The sequence below is a fragment of the Macaca nemestrina genome, chromosome 17 (assembly GCF_043159975.1).
Source record: "Macaca nemestrina isolate mMacNem1 chromosome 17, mMacNem.hap1, whole genome shotgun sequence".
In the NCBI taxonomy this organism is placed as follows: Eukaryota; Metazoa; Chordata; class Mammalia; order Primates; family Cercopithecidae; genus Macaca; species Macaca nemestrina.
The window spans coordinates 36,336,475-36,355,345 of record NC_092141.1 but is presented as its reverse complement, the minus strand read 5'-3'; the positions used below and the strand labels follow the sequence as shown (position 1 = coordinate 36,355,345).

Sequence of the window (18,871 nt, the reverse complement as noted above, 5' to 3'; positions counted from 1 at the left end):
CTTAATAGTAATAATTGTAGGCTTTCTTCACTCTTTTTCATTCTTATTTCTTTTTTCTTTCTCTGACTGGGTAATTTCAAATGGCCTATCTTCAAGTTCAGAGATTAGTTTTTCTGCTTGATTAATAAGTCTGCTGGTGAAACTCTCTATTGTATTTCTATTTCATTCATTGAATTCTTCAGCTGCAGGGTTTCTGTCTGCTTCTTTTTTATGACTTCCATCTCTTTGTTGAATTTGTCATTCATATGGGGATTTGTTTTCCTGATTTTGTTGAACTGTCAATCGAATTTTCTTGTCTTGTTGAGTTTCCTTAAGACCATTATTTTAAATTCCTTTCCTGGCAATTAGTTAATTTCCTTTCTTCAGTGTCTGTTACTAGAGAGTTATATTCCTTCAGTAGTGCCATATTTCCTTGCTTTATCATGTTTCTTGTGTACCTGCATTGATGTCTGTGTACTTGGTGGAATAACTGCCTCTTCCAAACTTTCTAGAGTGGCTTTTATGGAGGAAGATTTTCACCTGTAGTTGAAATTTTGTGTGCTCATTGGGATGGATGTGGCGACACTGTTTCCAGATAGGTGAAATGGTATGGTCTCTGTGCAGTTTCTTTAACTGTGTTCAACATCAGCAATACCTGTGGGCACCTCAGTGGCCTTGGCTGTAGAAAGTTTGTGAGAGCAGCAGCAGCGGCATATGTTATTAATGTCCTTGAAGTTGAGGGCTTTTGGAGTCCTCCTACTCTTGTTTTCCCCACAATGGGGAAACTTAGCTGAGGGGGATCCCTCTTGGTGTCAGGTCTGACATGGCCTATAAGCAGCTGCAGTGGCACTGGGTTCCAGGTGCAGTTGCTCAGAGCAGGTGTGGGGTTAGGGTCCTAAGCACAGGATCTCCCGAACTTATTGTGGCTCCTGAGTCTTGGGGTGCAGGTTTGGTTTCTGTGGCAAGGTTGGGTGTAGGTTGCCCATAGAGACACGATCTGTGACTCTGAGGCACGTCCTAGCAGCTTGAGCCCAGGAGGCTGGGCTGTAGCTGTGATTTTACCCCTGGGGGGCAGGGCACAGCACTGGCCTGACTCCAGAGAGGAAGCTTGCTGTGGAGGTTTGGGCCCAGGAGGAGGATATGGTTGCAATATGGGAACCTAAACAAATAAAACTCAAAGGCAACTCAGGTCTCAGGGCATGAGGCACTGTGTAGTAGTGACACAAGACCATGGAATGGTGGGGCTCAGCATTATCCAAGACACTGTAAGACCAGGTACAATGGCAGCAAGTAACCCAGAAAAGCAGAGCACAGCTGTTCTTCGGGCCTTAGGAAGTACAAGGAAAAGAATAGCAGTGACTCCACTTTCCAGGGAGAGGGGTATTTCAGCCACTCAGACTCTAGGGGTCTAGTACAGCTCCAGAGAAGCCAGGTACTAGAGTTGTTTGGACTGTAAGGCAGAGTTCCTTAGTTCAGCCAATGCTCTGTTTCCTTGGGACACAGGTTACGACATCAACTCAGCACTGGGTTGTGTAGCAGCTCAGTTTGGCCAGGGTACCAATTCCCAGAGGGCAATGTGCTGCTTCAGTTCAGGGCTGGGGGTGGCCAAGGCACCATTTCTTGGGATGCAGGGAGTTTCTTCAACTTAGGCACTGAGGAGGAATGACTGCTTTGAGTGGCCAATGAATTGTTTTTCTAGGAGGCAAAGTACTGTCTCAGCTTTGGCCCAAGGGAATGAGGGGAGAGGGAGATGGAGTGACTCCACCTCCACTTGGCCTCATGTGGAAGAGTGCTTGCAGCTCCGCTTGGGGATGCTGGGCCACTGGCCTGAGATGGTTTGGTGGTGGCTTAGCCCCAGGGATGAAGGGGTGTCGTGACTACTCACCCCTGAGAAAGACACACTCCAGCCATAGTTCCAATCCCAAGTTGGTGTAGTGCAGTAGCCACATGTGCCACAAGGGTCAGGGCACTGTGTCAGCTTCTTCTCCGGGGAGAGCACAGGTATGTGGTCTAGAGGCAGCTCCCTCAGCTGGGCTTAATGCCTGTGAGGACTGCAGGGGACCCCAGTAGTGAGCTGTGTAGGTGTCCAGGGTGTCAATGGGGGCTGCTGGGATCCTTTTGCTTACTTTCACTTCATAGGTAGAAGTTCTTCCCAGTTCCCACCTGATCCTGGTTGGGGGATGGGGTAGTAGAGACCTGGCATTGCCTTCTGTTCTCTATGTGGCCATCTTGAGTTTCTGTGCTCACCAGGATTTCTGCTACTCCTCTGAGGCAAGATGGCACTCTCCCTCAGTTATTTTTCTTAATGTAGTTGTTTATTTGTTGTTCTGGCTTGTCTTTGTGAGGGAAACAGGCCCTAAGGGCTTCTAGTTGGCCATCTTGCTGATGTTACTGAAATAAATGTTTCTAAAATGTTTTAATTATAAAAGAGTTAAATGTCCTATTGAAATAGAAATGAACATATTCAAGCAAATTTAGTCATTCAAATAGAAAATTAAAAGGCAAACCCAATAATGTTAATAGCTATCCTATGAAAAGTAATGGAGAAAAAATTACTTATTCCATTAAATTCAACAATGCAGACAGGTCACATGTTCTATAGCTTTTATTTGTGATGTTTCTGCCCAAAAAGATTAGGTTGTATCAGACAGGAATGAAAGGGGAAATGAGGCTGGGTGCAGTGGCTCACACCTGTAATCCCAGAACTTTGGGAGACTGAGGCAGGAGGATCTCTTGAGCCCAGGAATTTAAGACCAGCCTGGGCAACATAGTGAGACCCTGTCTTAAAAAAAATAGCCAGGCATGGTGGCACCGTCTATAGTCTTAGTTACTCAGGAGGCTGACATGGGAGGATCATTTGAACCTGGGAGATAGAGGCTGGAGTGAGCCATGATTATGCCATTGCACTCCAGCCTTGGCAACAGAGTGAGCTCTTGTCTCTAAAAAAAAGGTTGGGGGGGAAGGGGGATGACAGACTAAAAGTTTCAAGTTTCCTCTTCCATATAGAAATCTTCCATTTTGAGGACACCAGCAGAAACCTTTCTAAAAACTTCTAATCCTATGATTTTATGCTACTTAAATCCCAATTTTAAATCTTGGACAAAGAAGCAATAAGAGTAGAGCAAAACAAGCAAACAAACAAAAGAGCTGTTTGAAGATTTGCCAATAAGTTATTAGCAATGCTTGAAATTTAGAATCATCTTCCTTTTTAAAGAGGATAAATCTGCTTTTCTTCTTCCATACTGCCATCAGCTCAGCAATCATCTCCTCAGACCAAATGGCTACCAATATGTGTTTATTGAGAGTCATTTTGTATAAGCCTGCCCTTGGAGAGAATAATTATTCTTGTTTGCAGACATTTTTATCTGGCAGCAGATTCTGCCTCCTCATTGCTATCCTTATTCTCATTTGCTGGGCTTAATCCTTCATATTTTATGCTATCTATCTGTCCCTATTGCTATACCTTACTCATATATATGATTCCATATAATTCCATGTAATTGGATTCCATATCATCTAATCTATGGGACTTCCTTATAACATTACCCTTAGGTTCCTTAAATTCTAAGATTCATCATATCTAAAGCCTTCATTTTACAAACAAGGAGACTTGGGTCTATGGAGGTTAAGGAACTTGCCAAAGATCACAGGATCATTTAGTGAAGATCCAGTATTGGAACCCAGCTGCTATAACTACTGTCTAGTGTTCTCTGTAGGATGTGGCTTTGTGTTATGAAATTTGCCCATCTTATAAGTGAAAATCACATCATTATGTCTTTTGGAATTTCATTAAGTAAATTCTCTTTGGATATATCGTAAGACAAGCCAGGTAGTATAATGTAAAATTTGTAGAAGACACAGTTACTGAAGAGAACATGACAATTGATAAACTTAGGAACATTTGAAGCTCAACCAATACAATGATTTTTGAAAGGGCTGAAGAACTTAACTAACCTTGACAGTTCTTTCCCTTGTTTACTATATACTTTAAAAACTGAAAATCTGGTACACCAAAGTTAGCCAGCTAAATCTTTAAACCCAGTGAAGAGAAAAATAATTTAAATTAAGATCTAATAAAATGAAGAAAGGAATTTATCATACTGGAATGAGAATTTTAGTGGCTTTTGACTGGTAAATATTGGTCATAAGAGACAAATATAATACATAAAAAGTCACTAAGGAGAATAAGAAGTTAGTAAATTGAAGAGAAATTTGTAAGCCAGTGAAGACAAAGAGATAAAACAAGAAGAGAGAACAAGCAGAACTGTGGAATGGCTTGGGTTCTTTTAATCTTAAAAGTGAGAGTAGCCAGGTATACAGAAGGAATATAACTATATAGATTTAAGATTTTGGACAAAGCATTCTGCAACATATTCCACTTCTGACTGTGCTGACAAATGCATAAGTCTTCTAATATTTTCACATCCTTGCCAACACTTGTTATTTTCCACTTAAAAGGTTAGAGCCAGAGTTGGGCACAGTTGGCGGGTACCTGTAGTTACAGCTGCTCAGGAGGCTGAGGTGGGAGGATCACTGGATCCCAGGACTTAGAGCCCAGCCTGGGCAACACAGTGAGACTCCCATCTCTATTTTTAGAAATTAAAAATAAATAAGATAAATGTATAGCCATACTAGGAGACATGAAGGGTTATCTCGTGGCTTTAGCATAACCAGTATTTTAACTGTATATGTGTACTGGGAAACTTGAAGCCAAGTTAATTACCACAATTTAAATAAGAACATTCTTATATTTTACCTTTCTTCATAGATTCTTTTTCCATTCCCTCCTTGTATGTGTATAAGAGTTCATCAACTTCCTTCAGATCCAGGAAGCCTGAGCCATCACTGTCCCACTTCTGAAAGATGGCTTCTAGAAGAAGCCTCCGTCGGACTTGGAAAGCATTTTGGCTAAACTGGGATACAAACAGGATAATAAAGCACAGAAGATACATGTTCATTGTGCTAGTGTTTATTCCTTAAAAAGTCCAGCATCTTTTATTAAAACAGGTTTACTTTGGGGCTAAGCATGATATTAATGGAAAATGCAGTGATTCAGCAGTGGTGCATGCCTGTAAATCCAGCCGCTCAGGAGGCTGAGGCAGGAGTATCACTTGAGGCCGGGAGTTGGATACCAGCCTGAGCAACATAGCAAGACCTCAGTCTTAAAAAAAATTTTTTTTCAATTTTTTAGAAAAGAAAATGCAGTGATTAATTTTAATCCCTTAAATACCATTTCTCTGTTTTACCTCTAGGCCAAAACAAAAACAAAAACAAAACAAAACAGACATTCTTGTTTGGTCCCATGGTAGGGGGTTATCAGAACTTATTAACATTAGTGTCAACTAAAGTTGGTATACAACCTCCCACTGCTAAACTTGACTGGCTTTGAAGAAAAAGAACAACAACAGGCATTCTCTGCATTAGTATTCCTTAAGAATCATTTGTGTGTGTGTGTGTGTGTGTGTGCAAATTTCTTCTACAAACCTTAAGAATCTTTGACCATTCTTTTCCACTCCTTCTCTAGTTGTTCAGGAATGTGATAAATACACAGAGTGCTCTGCCTGACTTCTTAGTGGGATTTTAAAATTATTATTATTTTTGTCTAGAGACAGAGTCTTGCTGTGTCACCCAGGATGGAATAGAGTGGCATAATTACAGCTCACTGTAACTTCAAATTCCTGAGCCCAAGAGATTTTCCCTCCTCAGCCTCCCAAAGCACTGGAATTACAAGCATGAGCCACTGCACCTGGCCCTAAGGAATATGTTTTGAGTGAAGGGGAATGAATGGCAGTGTTTAAATAATGAAAAATGGCTGTGTTTTAAAAATTCTTTTTTTATATTTAAGATTGATTATATTTGACATTAATTTTATTTATCTTTTAGAGTTTTCACTAGGCTAATTATATTAGCGAGATAGTAATTGAATTAATGTCTAGATAGATCTAATTGCAAAAATAAAATGAATATATACCTTTTGATTAAGTAGGAGGAACTGGAATTGAGAAGGTAAAGGGAATTGTCTAGAATTAGGCTGAAAAGACTCATAGGGCTGATGATTACTGAAAAAGCTTAGTGAAAGTAATTTACATATTTCATGTAAGAGACAAGAAATTGTTCATATAAGCTAATGTGTCACCCAAGTAAGTAGTAAGTTCTTAGGAAATATGTACTACCTGGGTGCTCATGAGTAAAAATATATACTCAGCCATAATCATACCCCAGGTGTGTGTACTCATAAAGACACTCACACACAGGCGTATAATGCACACACACACATCTTTGCATATATCCATATCTGCTTGTCAACCTTCAGAGAAAGAATAAAGCTGTACAATAAACCATCTCCTGCCAGAAGCAATCATGTTATTATTAAGGGAATGAGTTCTCTGGGGTGTGATCTTAGAATATTTGATGATAAAATAGAATCTTTAACGGCTATACTTGTTGAAATAAAGTGATCAGTTTGGTTGTACATTTTTTAACATGAGCCATATCAGGAGCAACTGAGGTTGAGAGATTTACTTATAATAGTGACCTCATTTGTATTATTAATAAATAATACTACCCACCTGTTCTAAGGCATTCATTTTCTCTTGTTCTGTTTCAACATAGCCCTCCTTAAAAAAGGAGGTGAGAGTCTCGCTGACACTCAAGGGAGCATCTTCACCAACAAATGTCTCCAGGAGTTGCACAAACTGGAGCAGATTGAATGAAACTCCATTGAAGGCAGTTCTGCCTTTTACCTCCTTGCAGGACTGAATATTTCTGATAATTGAGTGTAAATCTATCAAGCAGGAAACATTACCAAACAGTAAAGTGAACAAGTCTTTCAGTTAGGGAAAATAAATGAGTGCCTATTGTAATGAATACCTGCTATTTTTGCCTGTCAGGAATCCATGCTCCCTTCAGGAGGACAGCATCCTCCTTTTTTCTTTGGAAAAAACATCTCTCCATTGTCAGTTCAGATGAGTCAGGTCATACTGTGCCTCCCACTCTGGTGCCATGGATGGTCATGTGATATACGTCCAGCTAACAATTCATATATGATAGCAATGTAACCTACTATAGGCCAATGAGAGTTAGCCTTAGAACTTTTGGAAGAACTATTAGGGACGAATCATTCTTTTTGTACTCTGATTGCTGAACTAGTAGAATATAAGCTTAGAGATGCTTTCATGGCCATTTTTGTCACAGCATGGAGAAAACTGTCTCAAATTGAAAGTGACACAGAAAAACAGGGCTCAGAGGCAGACAGACAGTATCCTGTTGCTATTGTTGAGCCTTTGAATCTAGTTGTGCCTGAAAACAGCTGCACTCTGAACTTTCTAGTTAAATAAATTACTAAATACCACCACCATAACTCCTTTCTCCAAGAGTCTTGACTACTATATTTACCTTTTAGCTCAATAGTATAATATGAAGTACATTTCATAAAATGTCAGCAAAGTGACTTCCATTTGATTTATTCATTGATTCAATCATTCATGCCCTTCTATATGAGATTTGATGTGACAAACAAATGATTTCTCACAATTTTTATATACATCGGTAAAGCAAAATTGATATAAAGATGACTAAGAACAACAACATGAATTAGCAGGCTGCAAGAGCTTGACCAATGCCATGCATTTTCACCAGAAAATTTGAGAATAGAAAGTTTGTTATTTGAGGCTTAAATGAGAGAAAAATTTGCAGGTAGGAAGAAGATAATCTTGATCTAATTTAGTTCTACAACTTGTTGATGTGAAAGCCAAAACAATATAATAGGATGTTAGTGAAATATGAGTGCTTTTGGAACAATCATTGTTAAAGACATGCTTTGTCTGAAAGCCAGAAACTACTCTGCTCTGCTGAGTAGATCTTTCTTTGTAAGTCTTCAAAAACAAGATAAGATTCTCACTTGTCTCATATGTTTAGATGTGGCCCTACCAGGGAAAGGCATAGCTGAAATGATTTCTATTGAGTTTTAGTATCTAGTATCTGATTTTCTCTGTATGCTTAGATCATAGCTTTAAAGTGGTGGTAGGGTCATATCATGGTTAAAAAATGTATACTAATACGATAAGTTTCAAAGCAGAAGAGCACTCATCAATAGCACATTCCACCATCAATAGTATACCACCACCAAATACATCTATCTGGTATATATTTAGATTCACCAGCTTACGGACAAAATAATGCAAGGAACACCTTCCCATTCTGCCTTAGCTAAATGCAGTCTTTATCATCGAGTACCAGAGTAAATTAAATCCATCTATTGGACTGCCACCTATTCTTCCTACTTTCATTGTTAACATGTACCTGCGAACCTGGAGTTACCATAGATTAAGTTTGCCTGTTCCTCATCTTCAAATGTGACATACTTCATCTTCCAGTTGCAAGTAAAAAATTCACCTGTAAAAACACATTCCATAACGCAGCCAATCAAACTTCACTTTCACAATATTTTTGTTCTAGGGTATAAATGAAAGGAGGATTAAATGAGGAGTTACCTGACCATGACTTTCCTTCTATTTTTTGGGACTTGGGTTCACAGGACTTGTCTTTCTGAACTTCCTTTTTTGTAGTTTCTAAAAGGTACAAATGAAAATGCTTATGAATTAGACATTACATATTCCATTAGCTATTCTAAGGTTAATAAGTGATAGAAATGCCTTGCATATAGAACACAAAAAACTCTAAGTACTTTCCCATATATGTAGTGTCGTAATCAACCACAGTGAATAAATTAATAACTTGAATTGTTGAAAGCAGCTCTGTAGCAAAAGCTATTATTGTATCCAATTTGGCCATGCAAAATGAGGGCTATATTTCCCAGCCACCCTAACAGCTAGGTATTACTATACAGTAGCCCTCTTTTTATACTTGGGAGGATATGTTCCAAGATCCCTAGTGAATGCCTGAAACTGAAGATAGTACATATACTTTTGCAGTTTGAGGTGTGACAGAAAAACTAGCATGAGTTTCTTTTTCCTTCTTCACAATTTAATAAGTAAAAGATTTGTTCTTACTGTACATTTTAACAACCCCAGAATACAATTTTCTTTCTTTCCTAAGTTGAGAACTTTCATCCCTCCCTCCCTCCCTCCCTCCCTCCCTCCCACCCTCCCTCCCTTCCTTCCTTCCTTCCTTCCTTCCCTCCTTCCTTCCTTCCTTCCTTCCTCTCTCTCTCTCTCTCTCTCTCTCTTCTTTCTGATAGGGTTTCACTTTGTTGCTTAGGCTGGATGGAGTGCAGTGGTGCAATCATGGCTTATTGCAGGCTCAACCTCCTGAGGTTCAGGTGATCCTCCCACCTCAGCCTCCTGTGTAGCCAAGACTACAGGTGCATGCCACTATGCCCAGCTAATTTTTTTTTGAGATGGCGTTTTGCCATGTTTTTCAGGCTGGTCTTGAACTCCTGGGCTTAAGCAATCCACCTGCCTCAGCCTCTCAAAGTGCTGGGATTACAGGCATGAGCCACCGTGCCCAGCTGAGAACTTTCACATTTTCACTTCAAAGGTAGCACTTTATGCCTTCTCTTTGGCATATCCAAATTGCCAGCATCATTACTCTTGTGACTGGAGCCATTATTAGGTAAAATAAGGGTTACTTGAACAAGAGTACTGCAACATAATGACAATCTGATAATCCAGCAGCTATTAAGTGACTAATGAGCAGGTAACATAGACAACATGGACATACTGAACAAAAGGTGCAAGATTTCATTATACTACTCAGAATGGTGCACAATTTAAAATGTATGAATTGTTTATTTCTAGAATTTCCATGTAATACTTTCTGACTGTGGTTGATTGCGGTTTACTGAAACTGTGGAAAGCAAAACCATGGATAAGGGAGAACTACTGTATGCCTAAATTCTGACCAAAGACATGAGAATAAATATTTGAAATTCAGGGTGCATTCTGTCTTAAATATGACTTTCAGAAACTCTTCTAGAACATATATTTTATATTTAACTGAAAAAAGTGAGACCCATTTACAGTTGAAATAAAAGAAAAATTTTAAAATGGTTTCTAGTATCAGACATTACATTTAAAACAAAAGGGCTTCTCCTACCTTTCCAGAAACCCAATTAAAACACTTCTATAATCTAGTACAATGGAAATTATACGTAAATTGACAATAGAGACATTCTGGTTTGCATTTCACTGGTGAATGTAATTAACTTAATTGATTATTGTTCAAGGTCTAGACTCATGTTGAGCAGCAAAATATGCCTGAGATTTGCATGACCTGATATGCCAGAAAAAAAATTCGGACTTAAATGAGTATTTTCTGAAAAGACTTTAAAAACCATTCCATGAAACAGGGAGCCGATGTTGTAGAAGAACTGCATTACTACCTGAAAAGTGATCTTTTCTACTTAATGTTGGAACTTCCTCTTGCAGTTCAGAACTCAGGAATACTTCCTCTTCATATGCTTGTTCCCAAGACCTCTTTTCCTGTAGAGGGACTTCAATGTACTCAGAGGGTATAGGCTCCCCATATTTTGTACTTTTTAAGATACTATCTTTTCTTGATTGTGAAGTTGAGTCTTTTTGCTCTTCTGAAATTATCTCTCCATAAGGTGCTTGTTCTGATTTTTGGTATGGTTCTTCTATTATTGACTCTCTGAGTGATTCCTGTTCTGCAGTTGACATTCTGCGTGATCCTTGTTCTGCTACTGACCCTTTGCGTCGATCTTTTTCTGCAGTTGACTCTCTGCGTGACCCCTGTTCTGCAACTGACTCTCTGCGTGACCCCTGTTCTGCAATAGACTCTCTGCGTGACGGCTGTTCTGCAACTGACTCTCTGCGTGCCCCTTGTTCTGAAACTGACACTCTGCGTGGTCCTTGTCCTTCTATTGACCCTTTTTGCTGTCCTTGTTCTGTAGTTGACTCTCTGTGTGTTTCTTGTTCTGTTACTAACCCTCTACTTGACTCTTGTTCTAGAGTTGACTCTGTGTGGGTTCCTGGTTCTATTACTGATTCTGTGTACAGTTCTTGTTCTGCAGTTGACTTTTTGCCTTGTTCTTCAGTTGAAATTCTTTGTGGTCCTTGTTCTGCAGTTACTCCTCTCCACTGTTCTGGTGGGTTTGGTGGTGTTGTTGATGTTCTCTGTTCATCAAGTTTAGGTTGATCTGGACTTTCTAATAATTTACTTTGGGTTTTGCTAGCATGTTTTGCAGAAAGTAATGTATTCATCTCTAAGAGCACTTCGTCAAAACCTTCATAAATGTGTTTCTGATTATCCATGTCTCCCCACAACTCAGTCAAGTTTATCTCTTCAAATTCAATGAATGGCCCTAATGCAGAAAACAAAATATTCACTTAAACCATTGATCTTATAATGCAGAATTAGAGCTATTAAATTAATGCAAAGAAAAGCATTGAGCACAGAGATTGTAATATAGACCTATTGCTCTAAATAAATATCAGTTATCTTTGGTTGCAACACAATAAAAAGTAAAAAGGTATCCAAAAGAACTTATACTACTAAGTTAGAAATCATCCCTTCCTAAAAGGTGTGATTTTGGAAATAAACAGGATTCTCCTTTTGCTACTTGGAGTGTTGCTTAGACTGCCAAGGCCAATAGAATTTGTCCTCTACCTTTGTAGTCCCCTACAATAAGCATCGCATAGGGATGGGAAAGGGGACACATCTTTCATCTCAAATATATTTTCAATATCTGCAATATAAAAAGCAAGTCTTTATCCATGACAATCTTTCACTGAGGCTATATTTTTCCAGCATTCATTTTCCCCCCTATCTCTTTCCCTCTTCTATGTTCTTCATTCCTCAGTTATTTTCCTCTACAACTTATATGGGCACCTGGAACAGAATACTAGGGAAAGACTGGATAGTATTCACAGAATCCCACTGTTAAACAACTACAATAAAACCCTGGTGTCTGTACTATAAAGAGTGGAAATCATGCCACAAGACTGTCCCCGTTTCTCCCAAAACAGTAGTGGTAAGCTATAAAATTGTGATTCTCACAATTTTCAGAAATACTCCAAGTATATCACCCACAGATTTGTAAGTATCCAAGTAATAAATCTTCACACAAAAATAAAATATTGACATTCTTGGCCAGGTGTGGTGGCTCAATGCCTGTAATCCCAGCACTTTGGGAGCCAAGGCAGGTGGATACCTGAGGTCAGGAGTTTGAGATCAGCCTGCCCAACATGGTGAAACCCCGTCTCTACTAAAAATACAAAAAAAAATAGCTGCGTGTAGTGGCGGGCACCTGTAATCCCAGATACTTGGGAGGATAAGGCAGGGATAATCGCTTGAACCCGGGAGACAGAGGTTGCAGTTAGCTGAGATTGCGCCATTGCACTCCAGCCTGGGCAACAGAGTAAGACTCTGTCTCAAAAAAAAAAAAAAAAAAAAAAAAAGACATTCTTTGAGAAACTCAGCCAGTACGATACCTTCTCTTTAAAAAAAAAATGAAAAAAGCTGAGCACAGTGGCACATGCCTGTAGTCCTGACTACTCTGGAGCCTGAGGCAGGAGGATTGCTGGATCCCAGGAGTTTGAAGCCAGCCTGGGCAACATAGCAAGACCCCATCTCTGAAAAAGTAAAATAAAATAAAAATAAACCCCATAATTCTATTTGTCTTGGAAATAACATAAAAGGACATTTTACTGTATAAGTAAAGGTACACAAGTAAAAATGCTTGGGAAAAGGAAATATTATTCTTATAAATCTTATAATTTTAAGTTGGGTATTGGGTGCAGGGGTTTACACATATAATCCCAGCACCCAGGCATTTGAGACTATCCTTGGAAACAGGGTGAAACCCTCTCTCTATTAAAAATACAAAAAATTAGCTGGGCATGGTGGTATACACCTGTAGTCCCAGCTACTCAGGGGGCTGAGGTGGGAGAATCATCTCCCACCTGGGAGGTTGAGGCTGCAGTGAGTCATGATCATGCCACTGCACTCCAGCCTGGGCAAGAAGAGTAAGATTCTGTCTCAAAAAAATTTTTTTGTTGATAAAATGGAATTACCATTACAAACTTAATTTCCAAAACATTCAGACTGTCACTAGAGCACTTCTTCATTTGCATGAATTTAAAATTGAGTTCTCACTGAGTTCTGATATAAAATTTTTGAGTATTGCACTGTGGTGAAAAATACATCTAGTTGTGATGAAGAGTGAATTTTGTGGAGGAAATAAACAACTAGATACAGTTATCATGATCTAAGAGAGCTATTATGTGAAGGGATTCCATGGTGGTAGAATAATCTTGTGTTATCATATCAGTGTATCATATCAGTACATATCAAGTGACACTTCAGCTTGAACATACTCCCTCTGAGTGGCACTTACATTGTCGCGGGTTTCGAAGTAAACTCCTAAGCATTTGTGAACTATGGTCATAGAACAATTCCAGCAAGGCCAATGTCCTCTGCCGATCCAAAAACCCTACCTAAGCAAAGAAGAAAGTTTGTGATTAGTTGTTACAGGAGATTTAAGATTTTTATGCAGTTGGAACGTGGCTTATTGAAGCTTTCATCATCACTACCACCACAACAATCATTATCGTGTAAGTAAAAGCTGCAGCATCAAAATCAGGAAAGTTATATCTTGCCTTTAGGCTTATACTCTACTTTCTCATTCTATGACATGTCAAAATGACCTCTACTTAGTAAATGTTTAAGAACTATTTGTGACTGACTTATTGATGGCTAAATCCAATGTATAATGTTCAGTTCTTATCTTACCTGACCTGAGTATGTCACTTGAAACAATTAACTGCACCCTACTTGTTCTTTTTCCATTGTTATTTTTGAAAAGCTTTTTAATAATAGAATATAGAAAATGATAGAATTAACATATGTGTTCCCAACACCTAGAAATAATAATTGTTAACATTTTGTGTATGTGCTTTAAAAAGTCCGATATAGCAACACAGTGAGACCCCCATTGCTTCAAAAAGTAAAAAATTAGCCAGGCATAGTGGTGCACACCTGTAGTCCTAGCGACTCCAGAGGCTGAGGCCAGAGGATTGCTTGATTTGCAATGAGCTATGATCATGTCACTGCACTCCAGCCTGGCTGACAGAGCAAGACCTTGTCTCAAAAACAAAAACAAAAATACCTGATATCGGCCAGGCACGATGGCTCATGACTGTAATCCCAGCACTTTGGGAGGCCGAGGTGGGTGGATCACCTAAGGTTGGGAGTTCAAGACCAGCCTGACCAACATGGAGAAACCCTGTCTCTACTAAAAATACAAAAATTAGCCAGGCATGGTGATGGGTGCCTGTAATCCCATCTACTCGGGAGGCTGAGGCAGGAGAATCACTTGAACCCAGGAGGCGGAGGTTGCAGTGAGCAGAGATCATGCCATTGCACTCTAGCCTGGGCAATAAGAGCAAAACTCCATCTAAAAAAAAACAAAAACAAAAAAAAAAACCTGATACAGTACATATGTCTTTCTTCAAATTGCTTTTATTTACTTAACATTGAGATCTAATTCATATCTGTAAAGAAATATATTTTATTCTTTTTAACTGCAATAAGGCATTCTGTAATATGAAAACACCATAATAATAATAAAAAAAAACTCCTCTATTGATGGGCGTTTTCATTATTTTTAGTATTTTGATATCAACATAATGCTGCGATAGATATCCTTATACACAGCTCCTTGTGTACATATGCAAACATTTCTCTAGGGTAAATAACTAGAAGTGGAATTACTGGATTGTATAATATATACACTTTCAACTTTATTAGTTATAGCCAAATTGCTTCACAAAATGTTAATACCAATTTACATTCTTGCCAGCATTGAATGACAGTATTATTTCTCCATATCTACATCAATGCTTGATATTATTAGAGTTTATTATTTTTTCTAATCTGATAGATAAAAATGGTATCATTATTATCAATTTGCATTTCCCTGATTACTAGTGAGATTTAATATATTCTCATGTGCTTATTATATGTTTGGGTTTTTCATCTTCTATGAATGGCTTTTTCATATCCTTTTCTCATTTTTCAGTTGGGACCAGTTGCATATTTCTTTTTTTGAGATGGAGTCCCACTCTGTTTCCAGGCTGGAGTACAGTGGTGCGATCTCGGCTCACTGCAACCTCCACCTCCTGGGTTCAAGCGATTCTCCTGCCTCAGCCTCCCGAGTAGCTGGGGCTACAGATGCCTGCCAGCACGCCTGGCTAAACTTTTTGTCTTTTTAGTAGAGATGCAGTTTCACCGTGTTAGCCAAGATGGTCTCGATCTCCTGACCTCATGATCCGCCCACCTCGGCCTCCCAAAGTGCTGGGATTACAGGTGTGAGCCACTGCGCTCCACCCAGTTGTCTACTTCTTATGGATTTGTAAAATTTTGAGAATGACCATTCTTTTATTTACATAGCAAATATTTTTCCCCAGTTTATCTCATCTTTCAATTTAACTTTTGGTGAGTTTAGCCATATCAATGTTATCCATTAATTTTGAGGATATACATTAATTTTGAGGTAGTCAAACATATAAATCATTTCTCTTTGATATACAGTAAAAAATCAGTGAATGATATTGGGACAATTACTTTTTCATATTGGGAAAAACATAAAAGTAGATCCCACCCTCATTAATGAGAAAAGTGAGTTCTATCTGATCAGAAACCTAGCTGTGGAAAACAAAATTTAAAAAATTTTAGAAGCAGCCAGGTGTGAGTCACCATGGCTTGCTGCTTCTAAAACTTTTTGTTTTTCTGGTTTTTTTTTTGTTTGTTTGTTTGTTTGTTTGTTTTTTTCTTTTGAGACGGAGTCTCGCTCTGTCGCCCAGGCTGGAGTGCAGTGGCGCGATCTCGGCTCACTGCAAGCTCCGCCTCCTGGGTTTACCATTCTCCTGCCTCAGCCTCCTGAGTAGCTGGGACTACAGGCGCCCGCCACCGCGCCCGGCTAATTTTTTGTATTTTTAGTAGAGACGGGGTTTCACCGTGGTCTCGATCTCCTGACCTTGTGATCCGCCCGCCTCGGCCTCCCAAAGTGCTGGGATTACAGGCGTGAGCCACCGCGCCCGGCCACTTCTAAAACTTTTTAAGACAGGGTCTCACTAAGGAATGCTCCTAAGGAATACTCCAAATAAGCACAAACCATTTTAAGTTCCAAATATATGCTCTAAATTTTCTTTTTTCTTTTTTCCTTTTTTTTGAGACAGGGTCTCACTCTGTAACCCAGACTGGAGTACAGTGGCATGATCATAGCTCACTGCATCCTCAAATTCCTGGTCTCAAGCAATCCTCCTGCCTCAGCAGGAGTCGCTGGGATTACAGGTATGAGCCACCACACTTGGCTGCTTCTAAAATTTTAAAAATTTTGTTTTCCACATCTAGGTTTCTAATTAGACAGAACTCACTTTTCTTCATTAATGAGGGTGGAATCTACTTTTATATTTTTCCCAATATGGAAAATTAATTGTCCTAGCATAACTCATTGATTACTTCTTTTCCCAATGATTTATATTGCCACCTGCGTTATATACTAAATTCCCACATGCTCTTGCATCTGATGCCAGATCTAATATTCTGTTCCACTGATTTGTCTATTCCAGTACCAAAGCCAAAGCTATTTTAATTAATATAAGTTTATTTTAAAAATAAGCTCCTGCACAGCAAAATAAACTATCTCCCATTTGTTTGTCTGTTCACTCTGTTTACACCCGACCTGAATATACAATTTTCATGAGAAGACATACATGGCTGGTGCCTGTAATCACTGCACTCTGGGAGGCCTGGCAGATCACTTGAACCCAGGAATTTGAGACTAGCTTAGACAACATAGTGAAACCCCATCTCTACAAAAATTATCTGGGCCTGGTGGCGTGGCTTATAGTCCCAGCTACTTGGGAGGCTGAGGTAGGAGGATCGCTCAAGCCCAGGAGGTTGAGGCTGCAGTGAACCGTGATCGTGCCACTGCACTCCAGCCTGAATGACAGAATGAGATCCTGTCTCAGGAAAAAAAAAAAAAAAGATGAAGAAGAAGACATACGCGCAGCCAACAAGCATATGAAAAAATGCTCAACATCGCTAATCATTAGCGAAATGCAAATCAAAACCACAATGAGATACATCTCACACCAGTCAGAATGGCTATTATTAAAAAGTCAAAAAATAACAGATGCTGGCAAGGTTGCAGAAAAAAGGGAATGCTTATACACTGTTGGTAGAATGTAAATTAGTTCAGCCATTGTGAAAACTGTTCGGTGATTTCTCAAAGAACTCACAGCAGAATTGCCATTTGGCCCAGCAAGCCTATTATTGGGTATATATCCAAAGGGATATAAATTGTTCTACCATAAAGACACATGCACATGTATATTCATTGCAGCACTATTCACAATAGCAAAGACATGGAAACCAACCTAAATATGAACCGATGGTAGACCGTATAAAGAAAATGTGGTACAAGCCAAGCGCAGTGGTTCATGCCTGTAATCCCAACAGTTTGGGAGGCTGAAGAGGGAGGATCACTTGAGCTGAGGAGTTCAAGAGCAGCTCTGGGTAACACGGTGAGTTACCATCTCTACAGAAACAGAAAAAATTACCTGGCATGGTGGTATGTACCTGTAGTCCTAGCTAGTCCTGAGGCTGAGGTGGGAGGATCGCTTGAGTCTGAGTTGCAGTGACCTGTGATCACACTACACTCAGCCTAGGTGACAGAGTGAGGCCTTGTCTCCAAAAAAAAAAGCCGGGCGCGGTGGCTCACGCCTGTAATCCCAGCACTTTGGGAGGCCGAGGCGGGCGGATCACAAGGTCAGGAGATCGAGACCACGGTGAAACCCCGTCTCTACTAAAAATACAAAAAAAAAATTAGCCGGGCGCGGTGGCGGGCGCCTGTAGTCCCAGCTACTCAGGAGGCTGAGGCAGGAGAATGGCGTAAACCCAGGAGGCGGAGCTTGCAGTGAGCCGAGATCGCGCCACTGCACTCCAGCCTGGGCGACAGAGCGAGACTCCGTCTCAAAAAAAAAAAAAAAAAAAAAAAAAAAAAAGTAACAGAAAATGTGGTACATATGCACCATGGAATTCTATGCAGTCATAAGAAGAATGAGATTATGTCATTTGCAGCAACATGGATGGAGCTGGAGGCCATAATCCTAAGTGAACTAACACAGGAACAGAAAACCAAATACCAACATGTTTCCACTTATAAGTGGGCGCTAAACACTGAGTACATATGGACAGAAAGAAGGGAACAGACACTGAGGCCTACCTGAGGGTCAGTGGAGGGAGGACGGAGAGTGTCACAAAACTACTTGTAGGGTACTGTGCTTATTATCTGGGTGGCGAAATAATATGTATATCAAACCCCCATGTCACACAATTTACCTATATAACAAACCCATACAAGTACCCCTGAGTCTAAAATAAAAGTTGTCCGGGCAGGTGGTGCACACCTGTAGTTCCAGCACTTTGGGAGGCTGAGGTGGGCAGATAACTTGAGCTCAGGAGTTTGGACCAGCCTGGGCAATGTGGCAAAATCCCATCTCTACGAAAAATAAAAAAATTAACTGGGTATGGTGGCACATGCCTGTAGTCCCAGCTACTAAGGAGGCTGAGGTGGGAGGATGGCTTAAGCCTGGGAGGTGGAGGCTGCAGTGAGCCGAGATCCCACCACTGCACTCCAGCTTGGGTGACAAAGTGAGACCCTGTCTCAAAAAATAAAATTAGTTAATTAATTAAATAAAAGTTAAAAAAATCAGGGAAATTCTCCCCAACTTGTTTTTCATTTGTAACTATTTTTGCTATATTTGAAACTTTTTCCCAACTAAATTTTTTTTAACTAAACCTTTTAAAATATATATATACCCTATAAACAGAAAAGTGCATAAAACCTAAGTATACAGTTTTATGAATTATTGGAATAAAAAAACACACAGGAGGACTTTCTCAA

General features: G+C 39.7%; 1 protein-coding gene across 6 annotated transcripts in view; it reads right to left on the bottom strand.

Moving 5' to 3' along the window:
- Positions 1–18,871, bottom strand: part of LOC105476745 (EF-hand calcium binding domain 5) — a 177,873-nt gene that overhangs the window by 40,469 nt on the left and 118,533 nt on the right. For all 6 annotated transcript variants that reach the window (XR_011615568.1, XM_011732934.3, XM_011732922.3 and 3 more), the window contains 6 exons: positions 13,298–13,397; positions 10,322–11,263; positions 8,472–8,549; positions 8,281–8,373; positions 6,549–6,763; positions 4,736–4,892 (listed from right to left, as the gene is read on the bottom strand). Coding sequence is in view for 5 of the 6 variants with exons in the window: in XM_011732934.3 (XP_011731236.2) it covers positions 4,736–4,892; positions 6,549–6,763; positions 8,281–8,373; positions 8,472–8,549; positions 10,322–11,263; positions 13,298–13,397 (1,585 nt within the window). In the remaining variant the exon portion in view is untranslated. The remainder of the gene's footprint in view (positions 1–4,735; positions 4,893–6,548; positions 6,764–8,280; positions 8,374–8,471; positions 8,550–10,321; positions 11,264–13,297; positions 13,398–18,871) is intronic.